The following is a 25,472-nucleotide window of genomic DNA, read 5'->3' on the forward strand; positions in this document are numbered from 1 at the left end:
AATCTCTGAAGTGGATCATCATAAAGCATCTGCAGAATAAGGCAACTTGAGAGCATTCATGGAAAAACATAATTGCCATGGATTTCCAAGGACAAGAAAGAACAAGAAACAGAAGAGGCAGAATTTCCTCTAACTGAAAAAAAAAAAATTGTAGTGTATCATATAATTCCTTTGAAGAAGCTCTTCTCACATTAAGCAATAATGTTTACAGAATGCCCCAGAACTGTACAATCCATGCATATGCTGTATGGAACAAAATATTATGCGATGCTCTGAATGGTCATAAATGAATCGATCATTCATACAGTCTGGAATAAACAGTAACTCAAGCTTTCATCTCATTTTATGGAGGCCTTGCATAGCCTGTTGACCACAGGGGAGCAATCTGGAGGTTTAGAAAAGCAGAATGAGACTCCAGCGAACAGCCCCCAGCCACATTCAGTCCCACAGTATCATGAACAGAACCAGGTTGTCACCCAGCAGCAGCATGCACAACAGCAAAAACAACAGCATCTCAATATTGAGAGAAAACGTCTCAGATTGCAGAGGAAAACTGCTCAGGAGACAGAGACTGTTGAAGACGGAACGTCACCGAGAAGTTCTGAATATCTTGACACTAACATGAGGCAGTCTAGTGAAATGCCATCTGGAGCTGCACCATCCTGTTCCACGGATGAGGCCCTGGAAGGTACACCTAGCCAGAAACGTGAGCGTAAACCTCAAAAGCCCGGAAAGTATGTGTGCTCATACTGTGGTCGTGCTTGTGCTAAGCCCAGTGTGCTTCAGAAACATATTCGATCCCACACTGGAGAGAGACCTTACCCCTGTGTACCATGTGGGTTCTCCTTCAAGACTAAAAGTAACCTTTACAAGCACAGAAAGTCCCACACTCATAGGGTGAAAGCTGGTCTGACTGCAGAAATGGAGGGACCAGGTATAAGTTGTTCAGAGGAGCCACTTACAGAATCAGATGAAGAAAGCCAACCATCTTCCTGTTTAGAAAAACAAACAATGTCCATTGAAAAGTCAAATGTCACAGAAAAGGGCTCTGAGGGACAGTTACAAGGTATAGAAGACTCCCATGCAGTTAAAAAGAGACTTGCAATGAGACTTAGCAGAGGAAGACGAACATCTATAGGATCGTCTGATGAAGCGTCCTCATCGTTTGGTCTAAGTAACAAAGGTAGCACAGAGTCTGGCTATTTCTCTCGATCTGAGAGCACAGAAGTCTCTCAAGATAGTCCACCAAACACAAGTGCCAAAAGCTATGCAGAGGTCATACTTGGAAAGTTCGGTCGCCTTGGTCATTTACAAAGGACTGCTCATGAACAACATGGCAATCCTGCTGGGCAAGAAGGGAAAAGAATTCCATTCACTGTGCCTAAAAAGCAAGTCATTGACCACATAACTAAACTCATTACCATCAATGAGGCTGTGGTAGACACCAGTAAGATTGACAGTGTCAAACCCAGAAGGTTCTCACTCTCTAGGAGAAGCAGCACAGAAGTGAAGCCAACCGCTTCTAAAGAGTCCTTTCTTCACAGTCCAAAAGAAATGGATCTGAGTGCAAAGAGCAGTGGTTCCATTACTCTTGGTGTACCTTGTGAGAAATTTCAGCACCATTCTCTTAGTATCCAGCAAGCTGACCCGACCACCACTGCTCCTCTTCTAAGAAGTCACTCTATGCCCTCAGATGCAGGTGTTAGTGATGTGTCTGAAACTTCTCGTAGCCTTCGCCTTAGCCAATCCTTTGATGACCAGCAGCCAGTTCAGAATCGGCGTCACGGTATGCTAAGACGGCAGCCTGCCATTGAATTGCCCATAGGTGCTGAAATGACCATGGGGGAACAATCCTATTCCAGCTCACCATTCCATCCCTCAGTTTCTACAGTGCCTAATCCCAGCCTGAAACAAGAGCCATTTGAGTGTGACGCATGTGGTATAGTTTTTACTGACTGGGAGAGATATCAAACACACAAACAGCACTGCTGCACGCTTCACATTTCTCAACAAACTGAAAGTCAAGTCTATCAATTGGAAGAACCCACAAGAACACACACAAATCGTCCTGGTGCTTTTGCATTTAGAAAAAGAAGGAAAGAAGAGAGTATTGAACTTGAAGATCCTTCTTTACCCTCTGTTTCTTATATACCACTGAAAGGTTATAAACCACCTTGTGAACAGCCTATTAAAGGGTCCACTCAAGAACATGGTACAGAAGGCGCTTTGCAAGGAATATCTGTCATACAGCATACTAGTTCATTTGAGAAACATGATAGTGCTTTAAAAACCCCTGGACCAGATGAGGTCTCTCACTCTCATGATGTCTCTCACTGTTCTCCTTACTCACAATCAAAGCGGCAGGCAAGTAAACCATCCTTCCGTAAACTTGTACGTCAACACAATGTCCAAGTGCCAGAAATCCTGGTCACTGAAGATTCAAACACCAACACCATGGCAGCATTACCCCCTCTAACTGTCCCCAAAATAAAGGACGTTGAGAAAGTCAGCGAGTTCCAATGGCCCCAAAGAAGTCCAACTTTAGCCCAACTTCCAATTGAGAAGTTACCACCTAAAAAGAAACGTCTTCGTCTCGCAGAAGCTGCCCAGTCATCAGGGGACTCAAGCTTTGAATCAATGTCCCTGCCTCACAGTCCAAGTCAGGACAGTTGTGTGTCTCATACCTCCAGTCGATCAACTTCATTTGAAGAGGCTTGCAAAGGTGATGCAGACACGACGCCAACTAGGAGATCAAGAGCCACTCATACTTTGACAATTCCCACAAATTCTCACCGAGAAATGAGGCGCTCTGCATCTGAGCAGGCGCCCCATGTTCCTCAAAATGCTAACCTTATTACGGAAACTCGCAGTAAGTCATTTGACTACAGTAGTTTGTCTCCAGATCGAACCCCTGCAGGATGGAGAGCAAGGCGGAAATGCCTTCTAATGAGGCATAGTGCAGTGAGGGGACCTGAGGAGGAAGACCAATCTTCTAAAGCCATCAACACCAGTTCTCCTACTCGAAGGACTAACATACCGCCTAGCTATAACCCAGGCACCTCCTACAGTCCAACCACCACTCATCTCGTGACTTTAAGCAATACTGTACACTCATTTGGTGAGAAGCAGGTCATGCAATCACAGCATGTTTTATCAGAGAATACCCAGCAGAATGCATTGCAGTTGACCCCAATGATTCACACTGATCAGCCCACAACAGTGGGAAGTCTTCTTTGTCCATCAGGTGCTGCCAGAGCTCATTATTCTTCAATGTCGACAGGACTTAAGCTTGAAATTCCAGTGGAGAATGAACTGGTGAATTCTGATACAAGGGTCAACCAACCATACCTCACTCATCCCCATCAGAATCTTGGTTTTGATGTTACTTCAAACCCAGAAACACTGAGACCTTTACCAGCCCAGAGAATTCCAGTCCGTCTTAATTCACACCTTCCTCATTATGCAGGCTCAATTTACACTACAGTTTCACAAACATTTACCGAAAGGCCTCAGGAACCTTGCTGCTCTGGAGTCAGTTCGGTTGCAGTGGCTTCGAAGTTTGAAATCATAGACCAACCACCAATATCTGATGGCTCCAAATCAGTAAGTGCTGGTGCAACCAAACGTGTGCTGTCCCCCACGAGCAGTGAAGAGCTCATCCCAGAAAGTGAGCAACAACAAAAACGAGTGAAAGAGGAGGAGGATGACAATCAGGAAAATGAAAGTGGAAATGATAAAGTTTTGGTCGAATGCAAGAAGGAAGAAAGACTCGTTGAGCAAAGTGTCATCTTCCCTATAGAACACAAAGAACCATCATTTCCGACTCTTAACACTAACCTTAATTTTAGCTGGTGCTATCTAAACTACATAAAGCCCAATCCGTCCATACAGAGTGAACAACAAAACTCAGTCTATTCCTCATGGAGTACAAGTACCCGCAACCCATACCCTCCTGGCCTGACAAGCAAGGACATGCTATCCCTGTTGCACTGCAGGCAGAGACATGCAGGACTCATCTACACCACGGCGGCCATATCACCCTCGCTGGACAGGAAACAAGAAACACCTGACTCCCAAAAGCCTAACGTGACTGAGGTAAATGTAACAACTCTTGAATTTATAGTTAATGCATGAAAATTCTTACACTTGTGTTTTGGAACATGGTTGCTGGTTCCAATCTGCTCCAAGCTGGTCATTAGTTGTTTAACCAGCTACCATTTTCTCAAAACAGCTTGACCATTTAAAACTTGAAGGAGAATGACTAATATGGTAGCTGACATTGTTTTATTAACTTGGGGGCTTATGTTTGTTTAGCTCAGTGTTTTAAAATGTATATGAGTGTTTTAGTAACATAAAAGGTTAAAACTGACTTAAGAAATATCACAATTAGCTTTACAGTCCACATTCCAGTCTTTTATTCTTTTCTATTTTTTTTTTTAAACTTACTCTTGACAACGTAAAAGTAAGTCAGATCTAATGCTATCTGGAAAATGTTGAATGAGACTTCCCCCCCATCTCTGTCTCCCTGGGCACCCGGAATAGGGTTGGTGAACTTGCCCGTGTCTCTCTCGAGTGTAGGTACATGCCACCCAGCCCACAGAACCGAAAGAAACCCAGCAAGCTGAGTTGACAGAGGTAGAAGAGAAAACATGGGAGGAGAAGGAGGATCAACTATCTACCTCCAAATACAGCTCACGGGTTCAGATTTGTGAGGGAGGGTAAGTCATACTAATACATAACACTTGTACAAATGCAATGTGTAAAAGTATGATGTTGTAGATTATTGCAGTATATCTTAGCTACGGTGTATGCAAGGCAGCATTGTATCTAAATACATATTTTGTTGCATTTCTTCACAATTTTCTGCAAGCAATTCAGCATAAACATCCATTCAAACTTTTTGTAGATACTTAATTCTTATGTACACTATCTATGTGCTGTCTATTTTTGTAAACATAATACTAATTTGCAATTCATCATGAAAACAGCAAGGCCAACTCTGATATATATGGAAGCAAGTTTCCGCCACTAAATAAAAAATAAAAAGGTAATTGCGATTTTACATCTCGCAATTCTGACTTTTTTTCTTACAAATTGCGAGTTATAGTCAAATTAGTATTTTTTCGTCCGAATTGGACTTAACTGGCAATAACTCGCAATTGTGAGACTATATCTCTCAATTCTGAGAAATTACGTCAGAATTGTGAGAAAAAAGTCAGACTTATATCTTGCAGATGCGACTTTATTTCTTGCAATTGTGAGTTTATATCTTGCAAATGTAACATTTATAAAAAAAAAAAATTAAAAAAAAACTTTTTTTTTGCTACTTTGCAAGCAGTATGTTGTTGTTTTTTTATTCAAATCTGGCTTTTAATACTGACATAGATGCAGCAGCTGTGGTTTTTCTCTTCTTCTCATCCATCTGAAAGCTTGTAACGATCGGCCTTATCGGCCAAGTTACATGGATTTAAAATGGGTCAGATTAAACTGTGTGAGATAAAATAAGTGTTTCAAAAAGATGAGACAACAACAAAAGTAGAATGAATAAATCGTGTATTTACATAATGCACAAGGAAATTAAAACAACACAATACAACTAGAATAACTTAGGCTGTTAAAAGCAGATTGTCCATTTAAATCGTACCCTAAAACAGTCCTTAAGAATCCCAGTGTGTTGAAGTCCCAAGGTAAAAGTGTCCACCGGTGTATATACAATTCCAAAGAAAGTGATAATCCAAAATGAGTGAGATACTGGAAAGGCAAGTCCATGAACAACTCCTCAATCCAGCGTGGTTGTTTGGTCAATGACCCTGATTGTTTGACATGCTGCTTGCTTTGTACTGGTTTACTTCCTTATTCCTGTCATGTGATTGACCACATGACAGGCAGACCCATGAACATTTTAAAGACATACACACATCAAATAATTAACAGAATTAAAATGGCTAAGACAACATGTAAAACTCAAATATATAGATAAAAAAACCATCTTAATATATATTGAGTGGTAAAAACATGTGTCTTTGTGTGGCAGTGTCACAAGCTAGAGTCTTTTACTTCTGTGGTAGTTTTTGCACGGTGCATCCTGCTCATTGGCTACTGTATGTATGGTGGCTTTCTGTCACCAGTTTGTCAGTATTTTGAGCAGTGTTGTTCTTGCCCCGCTGCAGGAGATCGGTTGGTTGTCAGAGCCAACACGGACCGTCTGTTACACAGCCCGAGCCAGGAAACTACCTAGCCTGGCGGTCACTTCCTGTGGAACCCCACAGAGTCCCATTTACACCATACTGCATCAATGATTTTGGTCATTGAGCTGAATGCATATGGAGATGGCCGAGATGCAGTACTGTAGACTCACATTTTGAGGTGTTTAATATGAATGAAAAACCAATATCTAAGAGATTTACGACAGTGTTTTTTTAACTTGGTTTGCTTCAATACCAAGATTCTAAGTGGCAACCAAACACAGTACCAAAATTGTTTGTAGAACAAAAGTAAAACGTTTTCGGCAGCCGGTAATTCACTACACAAAACCATTGTGGTTAGCATAAAGCCATGGTTATATTAGACTTTGAACATTCAAAATTTCTTTGGACAGCACAATGAACAGGGTATGATATTATTCTTCTGTTTTAAATCATTTAAAATTGGCCATGGCTTGAACCATTTTAACCCTTGTTGCAATTAAACCCATATTTAATGTCTGGGTGATAACTTTTGGATGCTTTTTAATTGGATGCATGGCATTTAGCATTTCACGATCCAGTCAAAACAGACCATTTTCGGATCTTGACCCAGTTGGGAACCACCAGTCTAAAGCCCAAAGCATACTTTGGTTTTGCTGCAAGTGCTTAGCGTTTGCACACAGCTGAACATATAGCCTTCAGTATATTGAATTTAGTACCTTATGCAAACACAGATGCTCAACACGTGCACTTGAAATTTTCCCACTTACCAAATGTGTGCATTTATCTCCTGTGCTCATTTCAAATAAAGTTGCAGGTATCTCATAACTCTCTAACACAAATGCTCATCAGCAAGGGCATCTGTTGCTGTCTCTGTTGTTATTCTGTTTCATCCATTTCTTTCCGCCACTGTGGGACAAAAAAACAATTACCTTTTTCATTTTTTTTATTCAATTCTGACATTGTTCTCACAATTGTGAGTTTACATCTCACAATTTGGCATTTTTTCTCAGAACTGCGAGATCTAAAAATGCAATTGCGAGTTACAAATGAACTTGCAATTGTGAAAAATAAAGTCAGAATTGTGTAATATAAACTTACAATACTAACTTTTTCTCGCAATTGTGTTTACATCTCTCAATTACAACTTTTTTCTTGCAATTGTGAGTTTATATCTCACAATTATGACTTTTTTTTCGCAATTGTAAGTTTATATCATTCGAGCCTGAGAAAAAAAGTCAGAATTACAAGATGTAAACTCGCAATTGTGAGAAAAAAAAGTCATAATTGTGAGATAAAAAGTTTTCATTTTTTTATTCAGTGTTGGAAATGGGCTTCCATGGGTCTAGTGTTGCCATCTTGTGGACAAACCAATTAGTGCAAAAAAAAAAAAATTCAAGTTCACTGCCAGCTTGCACATGTAAAACTCGAAGTATACTTTGGGGCGTGACATATGCATTCTAGAAATGTTCATGTTTGTCCAGTTATGAGCAGTAAAATTCCTTTGTATTTTTTTTTTAAATTAGAGTTGCAACGATCTGGTAACCCATTTCACAAAAGTGCTTATCAACGTGTGCATCTTGTTGCCATCTCCAGTATTTTGTTGTTAGCATTGCTCCATCTCTTCCATTTTTTTTTCAGACTGTGAAACAACAGCCCGGGCCAGTGTTGCCACCTTGTGGACAAACTAATTTGTGCAAAAAAATCAATGTACATGTCCAGCCTACACATACAGAATACATGTAATTAGAAAATTCAGACTGTACATGCTTATGTGACATAATGCACATTAGCCGCGTTTCCACTGTCGGGCCAAAAGCGGGCATGCTAGTGCGTGCCAGGGTCAGTCGCGTTTCCACTGTCACTTCCGGGGCCTGATCGTGCCTCGCCGGTGCTTCCTCGGGGCCAACGGCCCGGGTTTTTTGGCCCGACGAAAACCTTGGGCCAAAGCGGGCCAGCTGGGGCTAGAGGAGTGGCTATGAACAAAGGCGGAGTTTCTCCGTTTCTGTAGAGCGTCAGCGCCGCGGAGCATTTAATAAAGTTAACAGCTATAACACCAGCATTAAAGACTTTTAAAATAATTTTAGTTCAAAACTCACTTTAAGACAGAAGCGGATGTTTGAAATAACTTGATCAGATGTGGATTATGATCAGCATACAAGGCAGAAATATTTATAAGCGATGCAAAGGACTATGCACGCTAGCCATTAACGTTACCATAGTAAACATGGTAAATACGGCCGCTTGAAGAAATCAGACGTCAGCTTCTTATTCTCTATCACAATCGTGTATTTATTTAGTAACATATTTTATCTGTCATAAGTCTCGTCTCGAGAGTTTGGCTCCGTAAAGTTGCAGGTATCTCATAACTCTCTAACACAAATGCTCATCAGCAAGGGCATCTGTTGCTGTCTCTGTTGTTATTCTGTTTCATCCATTTCTTTCCGCCACTGTGGGACAAAAAAACAATTACCTTTTTCATTTTTTTTATTCAATTCTGACATTGTTCTCACAATTGTGAGTTTACATCTCACAATTTGGCATTTTTTCTCAGAACTGCGAGATCTAAAAATGCAATTGCGAGTTACAAATGAACTTGCAATTGTGAAAAATAAAGTCAGAATTGTGTAATATAAACTTACAATACTAACTTTTTCTCGCAATTGTGTTTACATCTCTCAATTACAACTTTTTTCTTGCAATTGTGAGTTTATATCTCACAATTATGACTTTTTTTTCTCACAATTGCGAGTTTACATCTTGTAATTCTGACTTTTTTTCTCAGGCTCGAATGATATAAACTTACAATTGCGAAAAAAAAGTCATAATTGTGAGATAAAAAGTTTTCATTTTTTTATTCAGTGTTGGAAATGGGCTTCCATGGGTCTAGTGTTGCCATCTTGTGGACAAACCAATTAGTGCAAAAAAAAAAAAATTCAAGTTCACTGCCAGCTTGCACATGTAAAACTCGAAGTATACTTTGGGGCGTGACATATGCATTCTAGAAATGTTCATGTTTGTCCAGTTATGAGCAGTAAAATTCCTTTGTATTTTTTTTTTAAATTAGAGTTGCAACGATCTGGTAACCCATTTCACAAAAGTGCTTATCAACGTGTGCATCTTGTTGCCATCTCCAGTATTTTGTTGTTAGCATTGCTCCATCTCTTCCATTTTTTTTTCAGACTGTGAAACAACAGCCCGGGCCAGTGTTGCCACCTTGTGGACAAACTAATTTGTGCAAAAAAATCAATGTACATGTCCAGCCTACACATACAGAATACATGTAATTAGAAAATTCAGACTGTACATGCTTATGTGACATAATGCACATTAGCCGCGTTTCCACTGTCGGGCCAAAAGCGGGCATGCTAGTGCGTGCCAGGGTCAGTCGCGTTTCCACTGTCACTTCCGGGGCCTGATCGTGCCTCGCCGGTGCTTCCTCGGGGCCAACGGCCCGGGTTTTTTGGCCCGACGAAAACCTTGGGCCAAAGCGGGCCAGCTGGGGCTAGAGGAGTGGCTATGAACAAAGGCGGAGTTTCTCCGTTTCTGTAGAGCGTCAGCGCCGCGGAGCATTTAATAAAGTTAACAGCTATAACACCAGCATTAAAGACTTTTAAAATAATTTTAGTTCAAAACTCACTTTAAGACAGAAGCGGATGTTTGAAATAACTTGATCAGATGTGGATTATGATCAGCATACAAGGCAGAAATATTTATAAGCGATGCAAAGGACTATGCACGCTAGCCATTACCATAGTAAATATGGGGCTCCGTGTATGTCATAAAAATATAATTTGTTCGGGAGCTTTTATAAAAATATAGAAATGATCATTCTTTCTAAATGTGATATACTGTGACTACAAATAAACAGAAACAGACTCGACTGAATAAGTAGGTAGGCTATGTTCATATCGCTTTATTTCTGTGTGACTAATTTTCAATCCTGATAAATTAATTAATTATGATCAATGTATCACTTTTTATTGTAAAACATCAATGCTTTTGGATTTAAATATTTAACAAAGCATGCAAACTAATGGCCACTTTTATCATGTTCGTTTTGTGATCGCGCTAGTTCCAGTGACTTATTTCTTCTTAGTTTTCTGATAACTTCTCTTTGTTGGTGAAATGATGGGGTTGCGTGACGTTGTTCCTGAGAGGCGTGTAAAGGCGTGTTTTAGTGAAGCGCAGCGGAGCTTCTGGCCCGACGGTGGAAACGCAGCGTGATTTTGGCCTCGGTGCTACAGGTCCGAGGCTATTAGCCCCGCCCGGCCCGTTTAAAGCACTGGCTCGCACTGGCCCGACAGTGGAAAAGCGGCTATTGTCATCTGTATACTGTACGCATACCGAAGCATATATGTAAAAACCTATGTAAACTTTGGGCTATATTTTTTCAAAGTATACTCCATATGATTAGCACATGCACACTAGAAAATTTCATCCAGTATCTATGCTATTTTATAAGTTATGACCGATGAAATGTCTTTGTACTGGTTTAAACCAGTATCTTGTAACCAAGTGCTTGGCAACGTGGTTGTCAATTGTTGTTGTCGCGTCTCTTCCGTTACTTTTTCGACTGTGAAACAACAGTGTTGCCACCTTGTGGACAAATCAGTTATTGCAAAAATACATAAATTAGTAAATAAAAAATAAGGCGCATGAAAAATTCTGCCTGCTTGCATAGAGTATGTGGTGATGATGAAATTTATGGCATGCTCAGTTCAAATACTGTACCTTAGCATATGCATAAAAACCGAAGCACACTCTGTGCTATACAGGATCTAAGAGATGTTCATTAGAGTAAGTGGTTATTTTTAATGAAAGAGGGAAGTCTATATAATAAAATAATCTGAGCTATGAATTAGAACTCTGAATCAGTCTGGTTTCAAGCCTTATATGAACTTCAAAAGAAGTCATACACACTACTACAAGAAAGAAATGTAAGTTTTCAAGGTTATGTAGTCTGTCGTGACTGAGATCAGTTTACAGGCACACATCTTCCTAGAAACAACCATCTGTGGTGTTTCTGAGGAATGATGGCACTTGTAACACACAACATACTCTTCACAGCAGCCATCAAATTCACTCATAATTTGGCTGTGCTCTTCCACCATGCAAGTATGGTCTCTGGGGAGCGTTAATACAGAGTTTAGTACACATTTCTGTCACTTCAGAATGAAAAGGCTGAAGGTGGTTAAGGTGGTTTGTGAATCTTAAAATGGAAGCACTGAGGTTTAAGTTGATTTATGAGGCGAGTGATTTTGCGTGAAAGTTTAGAAAACAGATTTAGTAAGTGTTTCAGGTGGAGGTTAATTATGTGGTTTCTGCACAATTTACCTCTATTTAAAACACTCATGATTTATATATATATATATATATATATATATATATATATATGTATAGTTTTTAAGATTATGTGACAAGATCGAAGCTCTTTCTTTAGGCATTAAGTATTGAACTTAAGTGCATAACTTAACCCACACCCTGCTACAGACATGAATGATGCTTAAAAATCCAATTTTAAAATCAAATCAGGATTTTTCTTAGACCTGGCAGATGATAAATTGGGCAAAACATCATACAGACTTACATTAAAGGAGGGACACATGCAAGCAATATTCTAGACACCAGAATATCAGAAAATCTTTTGTAGGTTCCACTTTTTAGCAATTTAATATATCCTTGCTGAATAAAAGTATTAATTTCTAAAAAAAATAAATAAATAAATGTGCTGACCCCAAACTTTTGAATGATAGTGTATATTGTTACCAAAAAAAGTAAATGCTGTTATTTTTAACTTTTTTATTTATCAAAGAATCCTGGAAAAAGTGTCACAGATTCCAAGCAAACAAACAAATAAACACATACATACATAAATAAAGCTGCACAACTGTTTCCGACACTGACATATTAGAATTATTTCTGAAAAAGAACTAAAGTATATTAAAATAGAAAACCGTTACAATATTACTATTTTTACTGTATTTTTGATCAAATAAATGCAGCCTTGATGAGCATAAGATACTTTAAAAAACATTACAAATTTTACTTTTGTACGGTAGTGTATGTTTGGAACGACATTTGTTATTGGATCACATTAATTACATTTTTACTGTGTGAAAAATAGTAGTCTGTTACTTTGGGTAACCACATTTTAAATAGCTGCATAGTCTAAAACTAAAACACTAAGCCCCCCAGAATTGAACTCTATTATGACTGTTATTTTTAAGAAAGCTGGCACACAGTTCTTGATTTGTGCTCATGTTATTGGCTATGAGCATCTGGTCGGGTCCAGGGTTCCCCCCCTCTCAGCTGTTTGGATTGGCACATACGGCTGGACTCTGGGCACAGAGCGCCATTGCAAGAACCCCAGGTTTGAGCCGGGGTGGTGGTGAAGGGGGTCGGAAGGGAGGGGGGCCCTAGTTCTTGACATTATAAATGGTGCTCTGTTTGAGGTCAAGTGGAGGCCCCGTTTTGGGACTTTCTGTACACAAACAGGGTGGATACCCAGCCAGACTATCCATGTGTGTGTGTGTGTGTGGGTAGGCGGAGGGGGTGTGTATGGATATATATGCACGCCTGGTGTCTGAAAGAGGGACTGTGCCAAGCATATCAAGCTGTTTAAGAGCACCTTTAAAAGCGTAGCATGCAGGTGCCATAGATTGGAGATCAGATCTCCCACACAGACCTGTGAGATCAATGTATAGGCCTCTTTATGCACGTATTCCAGGCCAGAGGCTATGCTCCGCTGCTATTTTAATTAACCTAGAGGTGATGTTGAGAACTTACAGTTTCAATGTCAACCTACATGTGCTGTTTTCTGTTACATTCTGTTTGTTTAACATTAAATAAATATCGCCAGTCTAATATGATTCACCTTTTGGTTGCACGCATTTCAGCCAGTTAAAAGGTTAGTTCATGTCAACATTGAAAATACTTGCTGATTTCGAAATTGCATGCTAGCATACTACTCTTACTATTCCTGCCATAGAAAGAGCTGGTACAAATAGTAAGAGTGGTACACTAATATGCAGTTCCAAAATTCAGCATCTGTTATTATTTAATCAACAAATCCACATGTGATCTCTTGAAATACATGAGATACGAAAATAAGTGTGCTTAAATTGTATTTAATGTGCCCTTGTAGTGTACTTCAGATCTTACAAAAGTGCAGTTTTTAAAAAACAAAAAAACATAAAACTTGCAGGTGACATGTATCAAAAGGCACTTAATTGCACTTTCATGGCTATGTTTCTTAACACACTTAAATACATTTTTAAAAGCACCCTTTACAATAATGTCAAATTAAAAACGTTATTTTGAAGTACATGTTAAATCAATGTTTTAATAATCTTTTGTCAGGCTTTACAGACGTACACTCGTTTTGTGTTGATTAACATACCTGAGTATAGTTTTAACAATGTGTTGACATTACATTTAAAGTTAATCAATCTTAGAATATAGTGCACTAAAGTGCAACTTCATCATTACAAATCTGTATTTACAAATATATCCAAATACATGACATACAAGTTTCACAAGAAATTACATTATATTTTAGTTTATCATACATGCTTACCAGTACATTCAGCAGTACACTTTAACTATACACAATGTACATATAAAGATGTGCTTAAGTCCTACTTAAGTGGGTCACTAAAATTCATCTAATTTAAATTTGAACTGTAATGTGGTTTAACTGAATCACAATTAACAGGCAATTACGTTTCTGAAAACCTTACATTCAGTATGCACTTAAGTATATTGTTTTATTTCCATAATAAGTAAGAACTCTTTTTAAAAGTATGCTTATATTCTTTTTTTAGAAGGTTTCCAGAGTACTGTTATTTATAATAAGAACCAAAAATAGCAAAAGTAGTCCATACGGCTTGTGCATTGTATTCCAAGTCTTCTGAAGCCATGTGATAGCTTGACGAGGGAACAAAAATTGTGCATCAGTGGATGCAAAAATCAATGGATTTTTTTTCTTCTCCGCTCTGCAATACAACTTAAATCTAATTTAATTCAAATATCTTGTGTTTGTCACCAGGTGTAGCACATTGATCTCACGTGACCTTTGACCTACATAAATATGACTCATTCGGTTATTCTAAACAAGTCTGTAATTCAAAACTTGTGTTTTGTTTTTTAGCCCAAGTGTCCAGAATTTTTAGGATTGGCCCATAAGTTTCCTTTTGGTACCTAGCACTAATTGTGATACGTCTATGATTTTTTTTTTTGACCATTTTTAGAGTTTGACCCCGTTATGGTATAAACTGCACTCTCAAAATTCTGCAATACTTCTTTCAAATAGTTCTATTCTGTTCCACAAAAGAAAGAGATTTCTGGGTTACCTGTAGTCTCATGCTCAAGTAGTTCATCGGTTATCTGTCAGTGCGGGTGACGTTCTTTCAGCTGTTATGTTGTGTTTTCCAGCTACAGGTCGAGTGAGGAGTATGTGTACGTCCGGGGCCGCGGGAGGGGCCGATATGTATGTGAAGAGTGTGGAATACGCTGTAAGAAACCCAGCATGCTGCGCAAACACATACGACTGCACACGGACGCTCGGCCCTACGTCTGCCAGCACTGCAACTTCGCCTTCAAAACCAAAGGTACTGTATGCTGCACCGCTGAGGAATGGACTTCTGTGGCATTCAGTCCACGTCTGCCCATATTACATTTCATTAATATTACTAACAAACATGTATGAATTAGATAAAAAGTCAATATAAGCCCATCTATATATTAGTGTACAACTAAAAGAGAACGTTTTTTGCAGATATAGACATTTCACATGTACAGTCTTTTACTTCCAGTAAATATTTTGTCAATGCCATGTAAACTTATTTAAACTCATTTATGAAAAGGACAAGCACAACAATATGTGCCCTGTCTTTCTGTTTTAGTCAGAAATGTTGTAAACACAAGAAAGATAGGGGTTTATAATGGGGCTTTATGAGGTTTATAATAGATGTTATAATATCACTCGTTCTGAGACACCAGACATTGTTTATACAGTATGCACATGGTTAAGTCTACACCTGTACCCTCACAGGGATGCACATGATATAAATGCATTTCATATTTTCTTTGGTGTTCCCATGATGAAACGGCGTTCCTCAGGGAATCTAACTAAACATATGAAGTCAAAGGCTCATGGGAAGAGATGTCCAGAGGGAACTGCTCCAGGACCAGTCCAGTGTGAGCTTGAGACAGATGAGGGAGGTGAGAGAAAACAAAATATGAAATATTAAAAATATATACAACTCTGCAATTTATATTATGTAATAAAACATTATGTAATATAGTTAAGCTCACCAAAGCTGCATTCATTTGTGATCAAAAATACAGTAGAACCAGTAAAATTCTGAAATATTATTACAATTTAAATTAACTGTTTGAATAAATGTTCAAATGTTGCGATCTTTCAGAAAACATTCTAATATGCTGATTTGATGCTAATAAATGCTGAAGATTTATTATTTGCATTTAATAGATTTGTTGTTATTATTATCAATGTTGAAACCAGTTGTGCTGCTTAATATTTGATCCAAATATTAATAAAAATATACATTTTGAAAGATTCTGTAATTAATAGAAAGTAAAAAAAAAAGCATTTATTTGAAATAGAAATTGTTTGCAACATTATACATGTTTACTGTCCCTTTTGATGAATTTAATGCATCTTTGCTGAATATTATTCATTTTAATATTTAGAAAGAAAAAACTTACTGACCCAAATTTTTGAATGGTAGCACACATATGTATAATTTATATAATGTCAGTTACTCAAAATTAATTTACTTTTATAGTATTGCTAGTTTAAAGCATTAAACCATTGACAGTCACTTTGATTAAAAAATGATAAAATTATATGATACACAGAATAATCGATTCGATTAATTACAAATAATAATATATACTAGTATTTGTGAATACAATAGATTATTGTGGCATGTGGTTTAAATATTACAACGGCATTTTAGTGCCACGTTAAAAAATTAAAAATCTAAAATTACGAGATTCAAGTTGTAATGTTTTTTTGAGAATAAAGTCAAAATTACGAGAATAAAGTTGAAATTATGAGAATAAAGTCGAAATATTTTGAGAATAAAGTTGAAATTAGGAGAATAACGTCTAAACATTTTGAGAATAAAGTAAAAATTACAAGAATAAAGTCAAAATGTTTAGAGAATAAAGTCAAAATGTTTAGAGAATAAAGTCAAAATGTGTAGAGAATAAAGTCAAAATGTGTAGAGAATAAAGTCAAAATGTTTCGAGAATAAAGTCAAAATGTTTAGAGAATAAAGTCAAAATGTTTAGAGAATAAAGTCAAAATGTGTAGAGAATAAAGTCAAAATGTGTAGAGAATAAAGTCAAAATGTTTCGAGAATAAAGTCAAAATGTTTAGAGAATAAAGTCAAAATGTTTAGAGAATAAAGTCAAAATGTTTCGAGAATAAAGTCAAAATGTTTCGAGAATAAAGTTGAAATTACAAGAATTAAAGTTATAGCCTAATATTTTGAGAGTATAGCCTATATTGCGCATGCAAATGGCCCGGATTGGGAGCAATAAGTTGCCAGGCCACCGGAATATTTTGACTTTATTCTTGTAATTTTGACTTTATTTTCGAAATATTTCGACTTTATTCTCGCAATTTTGACTTTTCTCTCAAAATATTACAACTCCAATCCCATAATCTTAGATTTGTTTTATTTTTAACGTGGCACTAAAACGCCGTCATAAAACATAGTCAGAGGGCATGATATTTATTTATTTATTTTTGATGAACTAACTGTGCCAAATGAGTGACTGTCCTGTGCTGTAGGTGACGGCGATAAGCATCTCCTCGAGACGGAGCTGGTGGAGGAGCATCAGTTCTCCGATGCAGAGGAGACAGATGTGGATGAGCCTGAAGATAACGATGAAGGTGATGAGCAAGCTTCGTGCTCCTCCTCGTCATCTAAGACCCCGTCTCTGTCCAGAGACCCTCCTGGCTCCTGTGGCGTCTCAGGCTTGACAAACCCAGGCTGGGAGCAGCATCCCAAAGCGCCTGTCAGCATGAGCCCCCGCAAACCGAGCCACTACGGAGAAGCCTCTTCTCCGAAGACCACCAAGTCTATCATAACCCTTCCACACCTCGAACCCGCCGCAGGGAAGTGCTCGTCCCCAATCCGCAGCCTGTCTCCTGGCCTGCAAATGTCCCCTGCTTTACCGCAGTCTCCTGGACGAGACTTGTCCCCTCTACGCTGTCCCTCGCCGAGAATCAGTCTCTCTTTCAAGTCCTCTTTGTCTCCTTCAAACCGCCCAGCCTCGTCTTTCCCAGAGAGACGCGTGTCCCCCATTAGAGCCCTGTCCCCCATACAACCTGCGTCTCCCAGTTGTCCTCTTGCACTGACCGTCGGGGCCAGTGTGACTATTCAGTACCAAGCCGATAAACCCAGAGATTCAACAAAAGCCTCACCCAGCAGACTACACCTCAAGACCAAACTGGTGAGTGTCTTAATGTAGCTTTGTCTTACTGATTGGCATAGGATTTTTCTCTCTCTCTCTTTTTTTTTTTTTTTTGGCTTATTTATGGTTTCTGTGCCAAGTAACTGTAATGAAATACTGCTGAAAGACCAGCACAAAGTGCATTTTTATATTGGTCTGATCTGAAATTATGGTTTCCAGTTTAAACCTGATTCGTTCAGTTTGTCTAAAAGCAAATAATGCTCCCCATAGAAAGAAAAAAAAACCCCTAAAACAAACAGTTTTGTTTAAATAGTATTTTTGCTGGACACCAGAGCGTTGATGTGCAAAACACATAGAATTACTGACTGCAATAAAGCTTGTGGGTTGGATTATTATTATTATTATTATTATTATTATTTTAATAAATAGCAGCAAATGTATTGCATATTTTAAAAAGACATCACAATATACATTAAGGTTTTGAAATTGTCTTATAGTTATTATAAAATTATTCTTAAAACTATATTATATTGGCTTATTAAGTAACATTTTGGCTTAAATAAAGTATATTGATATATTGTCTTAATAATAAATCATATTTGTACTTTGCATTAATGTTTTTGTCTTTGGGAAAAGATTAAATCAAAATTAAAAGTCAAAAACTATAAAAAATCTGAACCAAACCATAAATATCAGTAAAACTAATACATAACTGTAACAAATTAGAGTATTTTTAGATGGTTCAAATTATAATTTTTTTAGTGAGTATTATTTTGATATAACCATTATTATTTATTATAATATTTATTAATTATTATTTATTTAGAATTTGTATTTTTATATTTTCAAAATAAGTTTTAGTAATTGTGTGTGTGTGTGTGTGTGTGTGTGTGTGTGTGTGTATAACAAACTTTAATTTATTTTTATTTCAGTTTTAGTAATCTCAGTAATTTACCATGAACTATTTATTTAATTTAGCTGCTAAGGCAATATTCCTAAATAAATGTTTTTTTGTGTGTAAATTTAAGTGTTTTCATCTGACATTTATATTTTACTTCATTCAGCTTTATGTCAATTAACTAAAATGATTTTTTAAAATAATGTTATAGTTTTAGTTAACAGTAACAACCATGTTTTGAACCATGCGATCCGAATGTTTTGATGTCAGAAAGATCAGATCATCATTTCAAAAACTCACCACAGAATTATGGGGATGAACAGAACAGATAAATTCAGCATTTATGTATATATATATAGTTTCTTAGACTGAACCATGTAACCCCTTACCACCTCTTTTAACAACATTCACCCATATTTCAATAGTGAGTAAACTGTGCTTTTCAAGTCTTGATAGCTAAATATGTAGATGCTTCTTTCTTTGTCTGAGCTGAAGTCCTCTTATAGAAAGATATTTTTTATTAGCACACAAAATGTAATTAGTATGAAAACAAGACAGACACATAAATCCAAGATAAACATCCAAAACAAATATCCCGATTCCAAAAGCACACCGTGTGTTATTTTAGTGTCACACCTTTATTAGAAATAGAAGCCAGGCCGCCGGTCTCTACAAACAATTGAAGCCAAAACCTAAGACACTAACCCATGAACTGACGGCTGAACTTAAATACACACACGTCTGTTTACCATCTACTGTCTGAAATACACATTTGGGATGAACCAGGACTATCTTTAGCTATAGCCGCAAAACAAGACTTACCGCACAGTTTAGAAATAACGTCCTTCGCCTAGAATAAAGATGACTGCATTAGTGCTCACTCTACATGGTGATTTCACTAAAAATGTCTTTCTGGCTCCTCCCAAGGAGAAGACACACAGTCCTCAGCGAAGGACCAGCATGACACAGTCTTGGCCTCCGGCACAGGGGTGTCTCTCCAGGAACATGCAGCCCAGGGAAGGCCAGCGCGTGTTAAGTCACCTACCCCTGCACTCGCAGCCCCAGGTGATGATTCCCAACCTCAGCCTCACCATTCCCATCGGCGGCATCCAGATGGTGCAGCCACGCTCCAATATGCTGCTCCGCAGCGCATCTCTGAACCACAGCGTGGCCCAGATGACGGTCACCGTGCTTACGAAGGAGAAAGGGGCCGATGGGAGTCCTGCGGGCGAAGTTCCTCATCGCAGAAATCAGCTGATAGTGTTCACGGAGCCTGCGTTGGAGATGAGCTCTAAGAGCGACGCTTCCTCCTATGAAGACAAGGAGCAGATCCGGGGAGTGGTTCAGGCAGAGCTCGTATCAAAAAAGAGGGAGGTTCCCAGTGTTCCCATGACCACCTGGAAGAGTATCTCTCAAAGAAACAACAGAAAGCATTCTCGAAGTCCCAAGAAAGCTCAGCCGGTGGACGCTTCAAGAACATCCATTTGTTGAAGGAAAAGTTCAGCCAAAAATGAAAATGTTGTCATGATTTATGCACACATTTGTCATTTCAAACCTGCGTGTTAGGCACAATGATCAGTTTTGCTCTTTCAACACAAAAGCTTTTGGTATTGGCCAACAGGGTTGGAAATGAATGGGAGCTTGGGGCAAAATGCAACCAAAAGGAACAAAAATGCCCCCAAATTCAAAATAAGGGGGCAAAAACCGCCCCTGCACAATTAAACTAGTGAAGTACGCCCATCTAATCTTCCAATTTATATTCGAGTATAAATACTGCCTCCGTTGTTAGTTCTTTCGGCATCCCTCCTCCTCCCCATCTCCACCTTTTATGCATATTTATTTATTTAACTTTCTGTCTATAGGGGGGCTATCGGAGCTCGAGTAGAATAGTCTCTCTGAGCCCTCCATTGCAGACATCAAGCCAAATCTGTTTACCACTAATGCTAAGATTATATGGGCCCACGAACTCGTGAAACTATATTATGGCTGTAATGTGAAAATGAATGAAAAGTGTTGATTTTGGCATTACGTTTAGCTCTCATATTGCATCAGATTTCTTCTGTGTTTTTTTGCATAATTGAGCATCATAACCAATCACACATTTCTGTTGAGTTTATGAATGCAATGACCAATCAGAGGTGTTTAGATTGGCTTAGATTAGATTTTGTTCAGTGTTCACATTCACTGACTGAAGTGTGCTCTCTTGTCAAATACTCGGATCATAAACAACAATGTGCAGATGCAATACAAAGAGTCTTGATTTTCGAATGCGTAAACAGCAATAAACTAATTCATAAACGGTTGTTAAGCTTGTTTTGTCTGTGTAGCCAGATTATGACGTGCAGTTTTCCCAAACATTTAAGACAATACAGATACATTTAATAAGGTAATTAGATTTTTTTTTTTTACAAAGGTAAAAAAAAAGACCCTAAAAATACCCAAAGGCAAATATTGCCCCTTAGGGGACGTTTACACGACAATGTTTTCAACCAAAAACTGGAAACTTTTTATGCATTTTGACTGTTCGTTTACACGACGACGGCGTTTTGGGGACTGAAAACGCATATTTTGGAAAACGGGTTTCAAAGTGCAAGTTTTTGAAATCGCCACCGTTATCGTTTCCGTGTAAACACCCAAAACGGGAATCTTTGAAAACAGTGACGTGTTAGGTATGTAGACGTGCGCAGTACGTGTCGATTTTAAAGGCAAGCGTGAACAAACATACACAACAATGGCGGAGTACATGGTACTGTTGTCGCTGCTCAAGAGTCTGCTAATGCTTCTTCAGCAAAGTGAGGATTTACTTCACCAATATTACAATCATCATATAATCGTCACTTCCCGACAGGTACTGTTTACTAACAAGGTGACAGCGCCAACTACTGGCCTGGCATACGTAATACAGCGTTTTTGGCCGTTTTCGCGGATATGTGTAAACGCGAATCGTTTTGAAAACATTGTCGTGTATACGTGAAACTTTTTAATAACGCAAGGGAAAAACTTTTCCGTTTTTGACTACACCGTTGTCGTGTAAACATAGCCTTACTGGAAAAGTGAATTTCTGACCCTGTTGTCCAATATGTAAGATATTTCATCATGCGCTATTTTTGAAGATACTTGAATCGCAAGGGAAGATTTTCACTGAATAACAACTTAAAGGGGTCTTGAATTAAACTATGATTTTATGGAAAATTCGTTTGAAATTTTTCCTTGTTAGTCCAAAACAGCTTTTATTGAAACCAAGCTGCCAAAAGAACTACCTCTGGGTTTTTATGACGTAATAGACATGAAAACATCAGCACAGTTCAATTCTACATCTTTGATTTTTTTTGGGCCCGCCCACAGGCAGGAGAAATAATGAAACAGGATCATAGTTTTTTCAGACTTTGCGAACAGACTTTTACAGAAAGACTATGGACCCAACAGTAATGCCACAAAATGTAAACGTGTTAATGTTAATGTAAGGACTCATTTACAGTCAGATGTTCTTTTGTTAATTGCTGTTTTTGTGGTAGTGAATCAAGCCTTTTTTCCAGACTTGTCCTGCATGGGATTTCTTAATTTCCTTAAAATATCTGGGTTTTTGCTCTCTACAGTCTCAGAATAAAAGGTGTTCAAAGGTACAAAGATGTTTCCAATTAGTTAACCATGGCAGCTGTGATATTAAAAACGAAGTAAAAGTTTTCAAAAGAGTTTCACATGTAAAGTTGTGGAACAATTATAGCAGTGGGAGTTTACAGTGAAGTCTTAAAGGAGACACAGCAGAGTGTTCAAATCATAGGCTTAAAATCAAGGTAGAAAATAGCCTTTTATCTCGAAATTATCACAGTTTTGGTGTAAAATAAATTCTGTTAACAGTATAAGTGCAGCTCAGGAAGCATAAAATACTGAAAAATGCAGCATGGCTTCAGGAGACTTGGAATACGTGACATGATTTGTATTTTTAGGGTATTTTATAGGATGCTTTTTGCAGCATTCTGCCTAACATGCTGGTTTGGATGCGAGGGTGAGTAAACGATGACAGAGCTTTATTTTTTGGGTGAACAATCCTTTTATGGGTCTGTCAGATTTTGGGTAGCAGAGAAAATGTCTCAGACCATGATTCAAGTCATTGGACTAAGCTTTGCTGAATAATTTTTGCTCGGTTCAACCTAGTTATGTAGATGTGTAGGTACATTACGTTCCTGATCCATGTATATTTGCTTGTCTGCAGTCCACATTTTACATAGACCTACCACACATGCGCATTTGTGTGTGTGTGTGTGTGATATGCGGTGTGAAATGAATACATTTTATTACATGTATAATAATAAAATAATACATATATATAAATGAGGTGCCAATAAAATCCAAGTCCCATTTTCACGTTATTGTGTTACAGCATGGAAGCATTTAAATAAGGAATTGTCCACTCATCCTGAAGAAAACATATCTATATCTACTGTAAATCTTATTAGAAATCCTACTGTACAAATGTATGTTTTTATATGCATTTATACTATATTCTATGGCATTGCAGCATCTGTTTTTCTTTGTTGTATGTGATGGTCGGTAGACTGTTTTTGGCCAGCATTTTAAACACTCATGCATTTCCAGTAAATAGGCTAGAATGTGGTCGAACCCAGAAGATGAACGGCTCTGCTTGATGGTTCAGTTGTTCTTGTGTTGTTGATTATTTAGATGTGAGAAGTTGTGATGTAATCTTTCAGACAGGACAAAGTATTATCAGAAATGTAAGAGTAACATGAATTTACATTAAAAGATAGTTTCAAGAGTCTGTTGTTGCTCTACCTATGTTTATTTAATTCGATAAACTATGCACAAAATGTTCCTGTGTTCTGTCATATTTATATCTCAGACTATATGCAAATATATTGTTAATTCATGGATTAGCATCTCCATGTTTCTATTAATTAACGCTGTTAATAGCATTTTAATAGCATTCTTGTTTACAAATGTAAACATGCAACTGTTTAATTGGACCATTTTTAGCTTTGGTAATGTTATATGCAATTTAAAATACATTAATTAACATTTTTATGATTAAGACTATACAGTGATTTTCTATCATTTCAGACCAAGAGTAGCCGTCTCAGCCAGTGAATGGCTAGTTTGGTGTTTAAAGGATAAGACATCTATTCTTGTTAAACATCATTATCTTCCAGCAGAGGCTAACAGGGTCATGCTAACCAGCAAAACTGTGCACTTAACCTCGTACTTGTTATTTTTGACTCCACTTGAAGACGCTGTTAGTGTATGATTTTAGGAATAGGTTCAGAGGAAATATTGCCCCCTGCTGGCGCGTGATCATAGCGCTAAATAACGTCCTTTAATTATTTCTCACTTATATTCTGAAATACTTTGACAACCCACTAGTCAGGACAGTTTACTGGTCCTCAATAGTTTTCAAAATATTTAGATGTAAATCTAGTGTTCTGCACATGCTTCTGTGATGGGTAAGTAGGGGTTGGGTTATAGGAAATATCATAAACCTTATGGAAAATCAATGAAAGTCTATGCAATGTCCTCACTGCGATGGCCGGATAAATATGTTATGTGTGCACGCATTAAACAGGCTATATAATGTAAATATATTGGCCTACATTCCACCATTTTTTGTTTTTATGGTTGTGCAACTATTCTGTCATAAAAATGTATGCACATTTAAGAGCACTTATAATTGAACGTTGATCATTTTAATGACATTCATTATTATTTAGAAGAACAACAAAAAATACACCTTTTTGGGTTGTATATCTACTGACTGACATAAGCTTTTTTACATTCTTTACTTTCTCTAATTCATTCAAAATAATAAAATAAAATAATAAAATGAAATAAAACAAAATAATAAAATAAAATATTATAAAATAAAATAAAAAAATATATAAAAAATATAAAAAGTGAACCGCCGGTATCCACAGCAACACTGTTACAGGTCTGGCTTGGTGTCAGTATTGGCATAGGTTTACTAATGTTTATTTACAATATGCAGGTGTTTTAATAAGACAAGTGAGGGTTTATCAGTAAAACCCCCATGAAGCCTGAATTCCAGACCTTAGATCGTCAAATGCTGTTTACGTTCTTAACTGTGATGAAGGTCATAGCTCACACCAGAGGAATGCACAGGAAACGGAACTGGACTGTGTGTGTGTGTGTGTGTGTGTTTGTCTGCACTATCATCTACCGTCATTACCCTTAAACATTTGCCAAAAACTGAATCATCTCTTGCAACATTCCAAGAAAGTGAATGCATTTTTCATTGTTTGGAATTCCTCAAACACCTCTGTTACAGGGGGCATAAAAATAAGCCATTAAGAAAGCCATTCTAGCTGCAGGTAGCCTGTGATAAGGATGCATTTTGCAATTTTAAGGGTGTGCCCACCTGTTCCAAAACACCTTGAGCAGTGTCATGTTTGACAGCAGAATGCAGTATATTCATCAGATAAGATATTACTCACATAAGGAGGGTTAGTGATTTGACCAAAACTACACACGTCCTGCACTGTTACACCCAAACCACCACCTACTGCATTAGCAACCACATACAACACATCAGCAAATTATATCACTCATATTTTATTCACAAAATAAAAGAGAGAGCGTAGAGGAATCCCTTGTGAAAAAGAAGGAAATAATACACTTCAAAAGAATATACTTAAGTGTGAACTGTAATGTTGTTAAACACTGTGTTAATGTTAACTGCATTTAAATGGAAATGTACCGTTTAACCTTAGATTACAGTAAATGCAGTTAGCTGAGACTTGAGTGCATCTTTATAATTTCATAATTACTTCAGTTGTCTTTGATATATGGTTAAAGTTACTGCTGAATGCACTTATAGTAAACTAAAATATACTTTAATGTAATTTCTATTGAAACTTGATATATATTGAGTATTCTATTGGAACTTTTAAATATTTAAATATATTTGT

General features: G+C 37.6%; 1 protein-coding gene across 1 annotated transcript; it reads left to right on the top strand.

The window, feature by feature from the left end:
- Positions 1 to 151: 151 nt before the first annotated feature.
- Positions 152 to 20,641, top strand: LOC107687396 (transcription factor HIVEP3-like). The gene is made up of 6 exons (XM_016484747.1): positions 152 to 4,095; positions 4,579 to 4,718; positions 14,622 to 14,797; positions 15,309 to 15,410; positions 17,014 to 17,678; positions 19,465 to 20,641. Exons 1-6 carry the CDS (start codon positions 346 to 348, stop codon positions 20,026 to 20,028), a joined length of 5,397 nt encoding a protein of 1,798 aa, XP_016340233.1. The 5' UTR covers positions 152 to 345; the 3' UTR covers positions 20,029 to 20,641.
- The last annotated feature ends 4,831 nt before the right edge of the window (positions 20,642 to 25,472 follow it).

The sequence above is a fragment of the Sinocyclocheilus anshuiensis genome, unplaced genomic scaffold (genome assembly GCF_001515605.1).
Source record: "Sinocyclocheilus anshuiensis isolate Anshui unplaced genomic scaffold, SAMN03320099.WGS_v1.1 scaffold5, whole genome shotgun sequence".
NCBI lineage: Eukaryota > Metazoa > Chordata > Actinopteri > Cypriniformes > Cyprinidae > Sinocyclocheilus > Sinocyclocheilus anshuiensis.

Excerpts from the sequence above, each read along its gene's own strand:
- LOC107687396 (XM_016484747.1), top strand. The coding sequence starts at position 346 with ATGGAGGCCTTGCATAGCCTGTTGACCACAGGGGAGCAATCTGGAGGT. Across the intron at positions 14,798-15,308 it reads CTTCGCCTTCAAAACCAAAG|GGAATCTAACTAAACATATG; the intron begins GTACTGTATGCT and ends GGCGTTCCTCAG. Across the intron at positions 17,679-19,464 it reads TACACCTCAAGACCAAACTG|GAGAAGACACACAGTCCTCA; the intron begins GTGAGTGTCTTA and ends GCTCCTCCCAAG.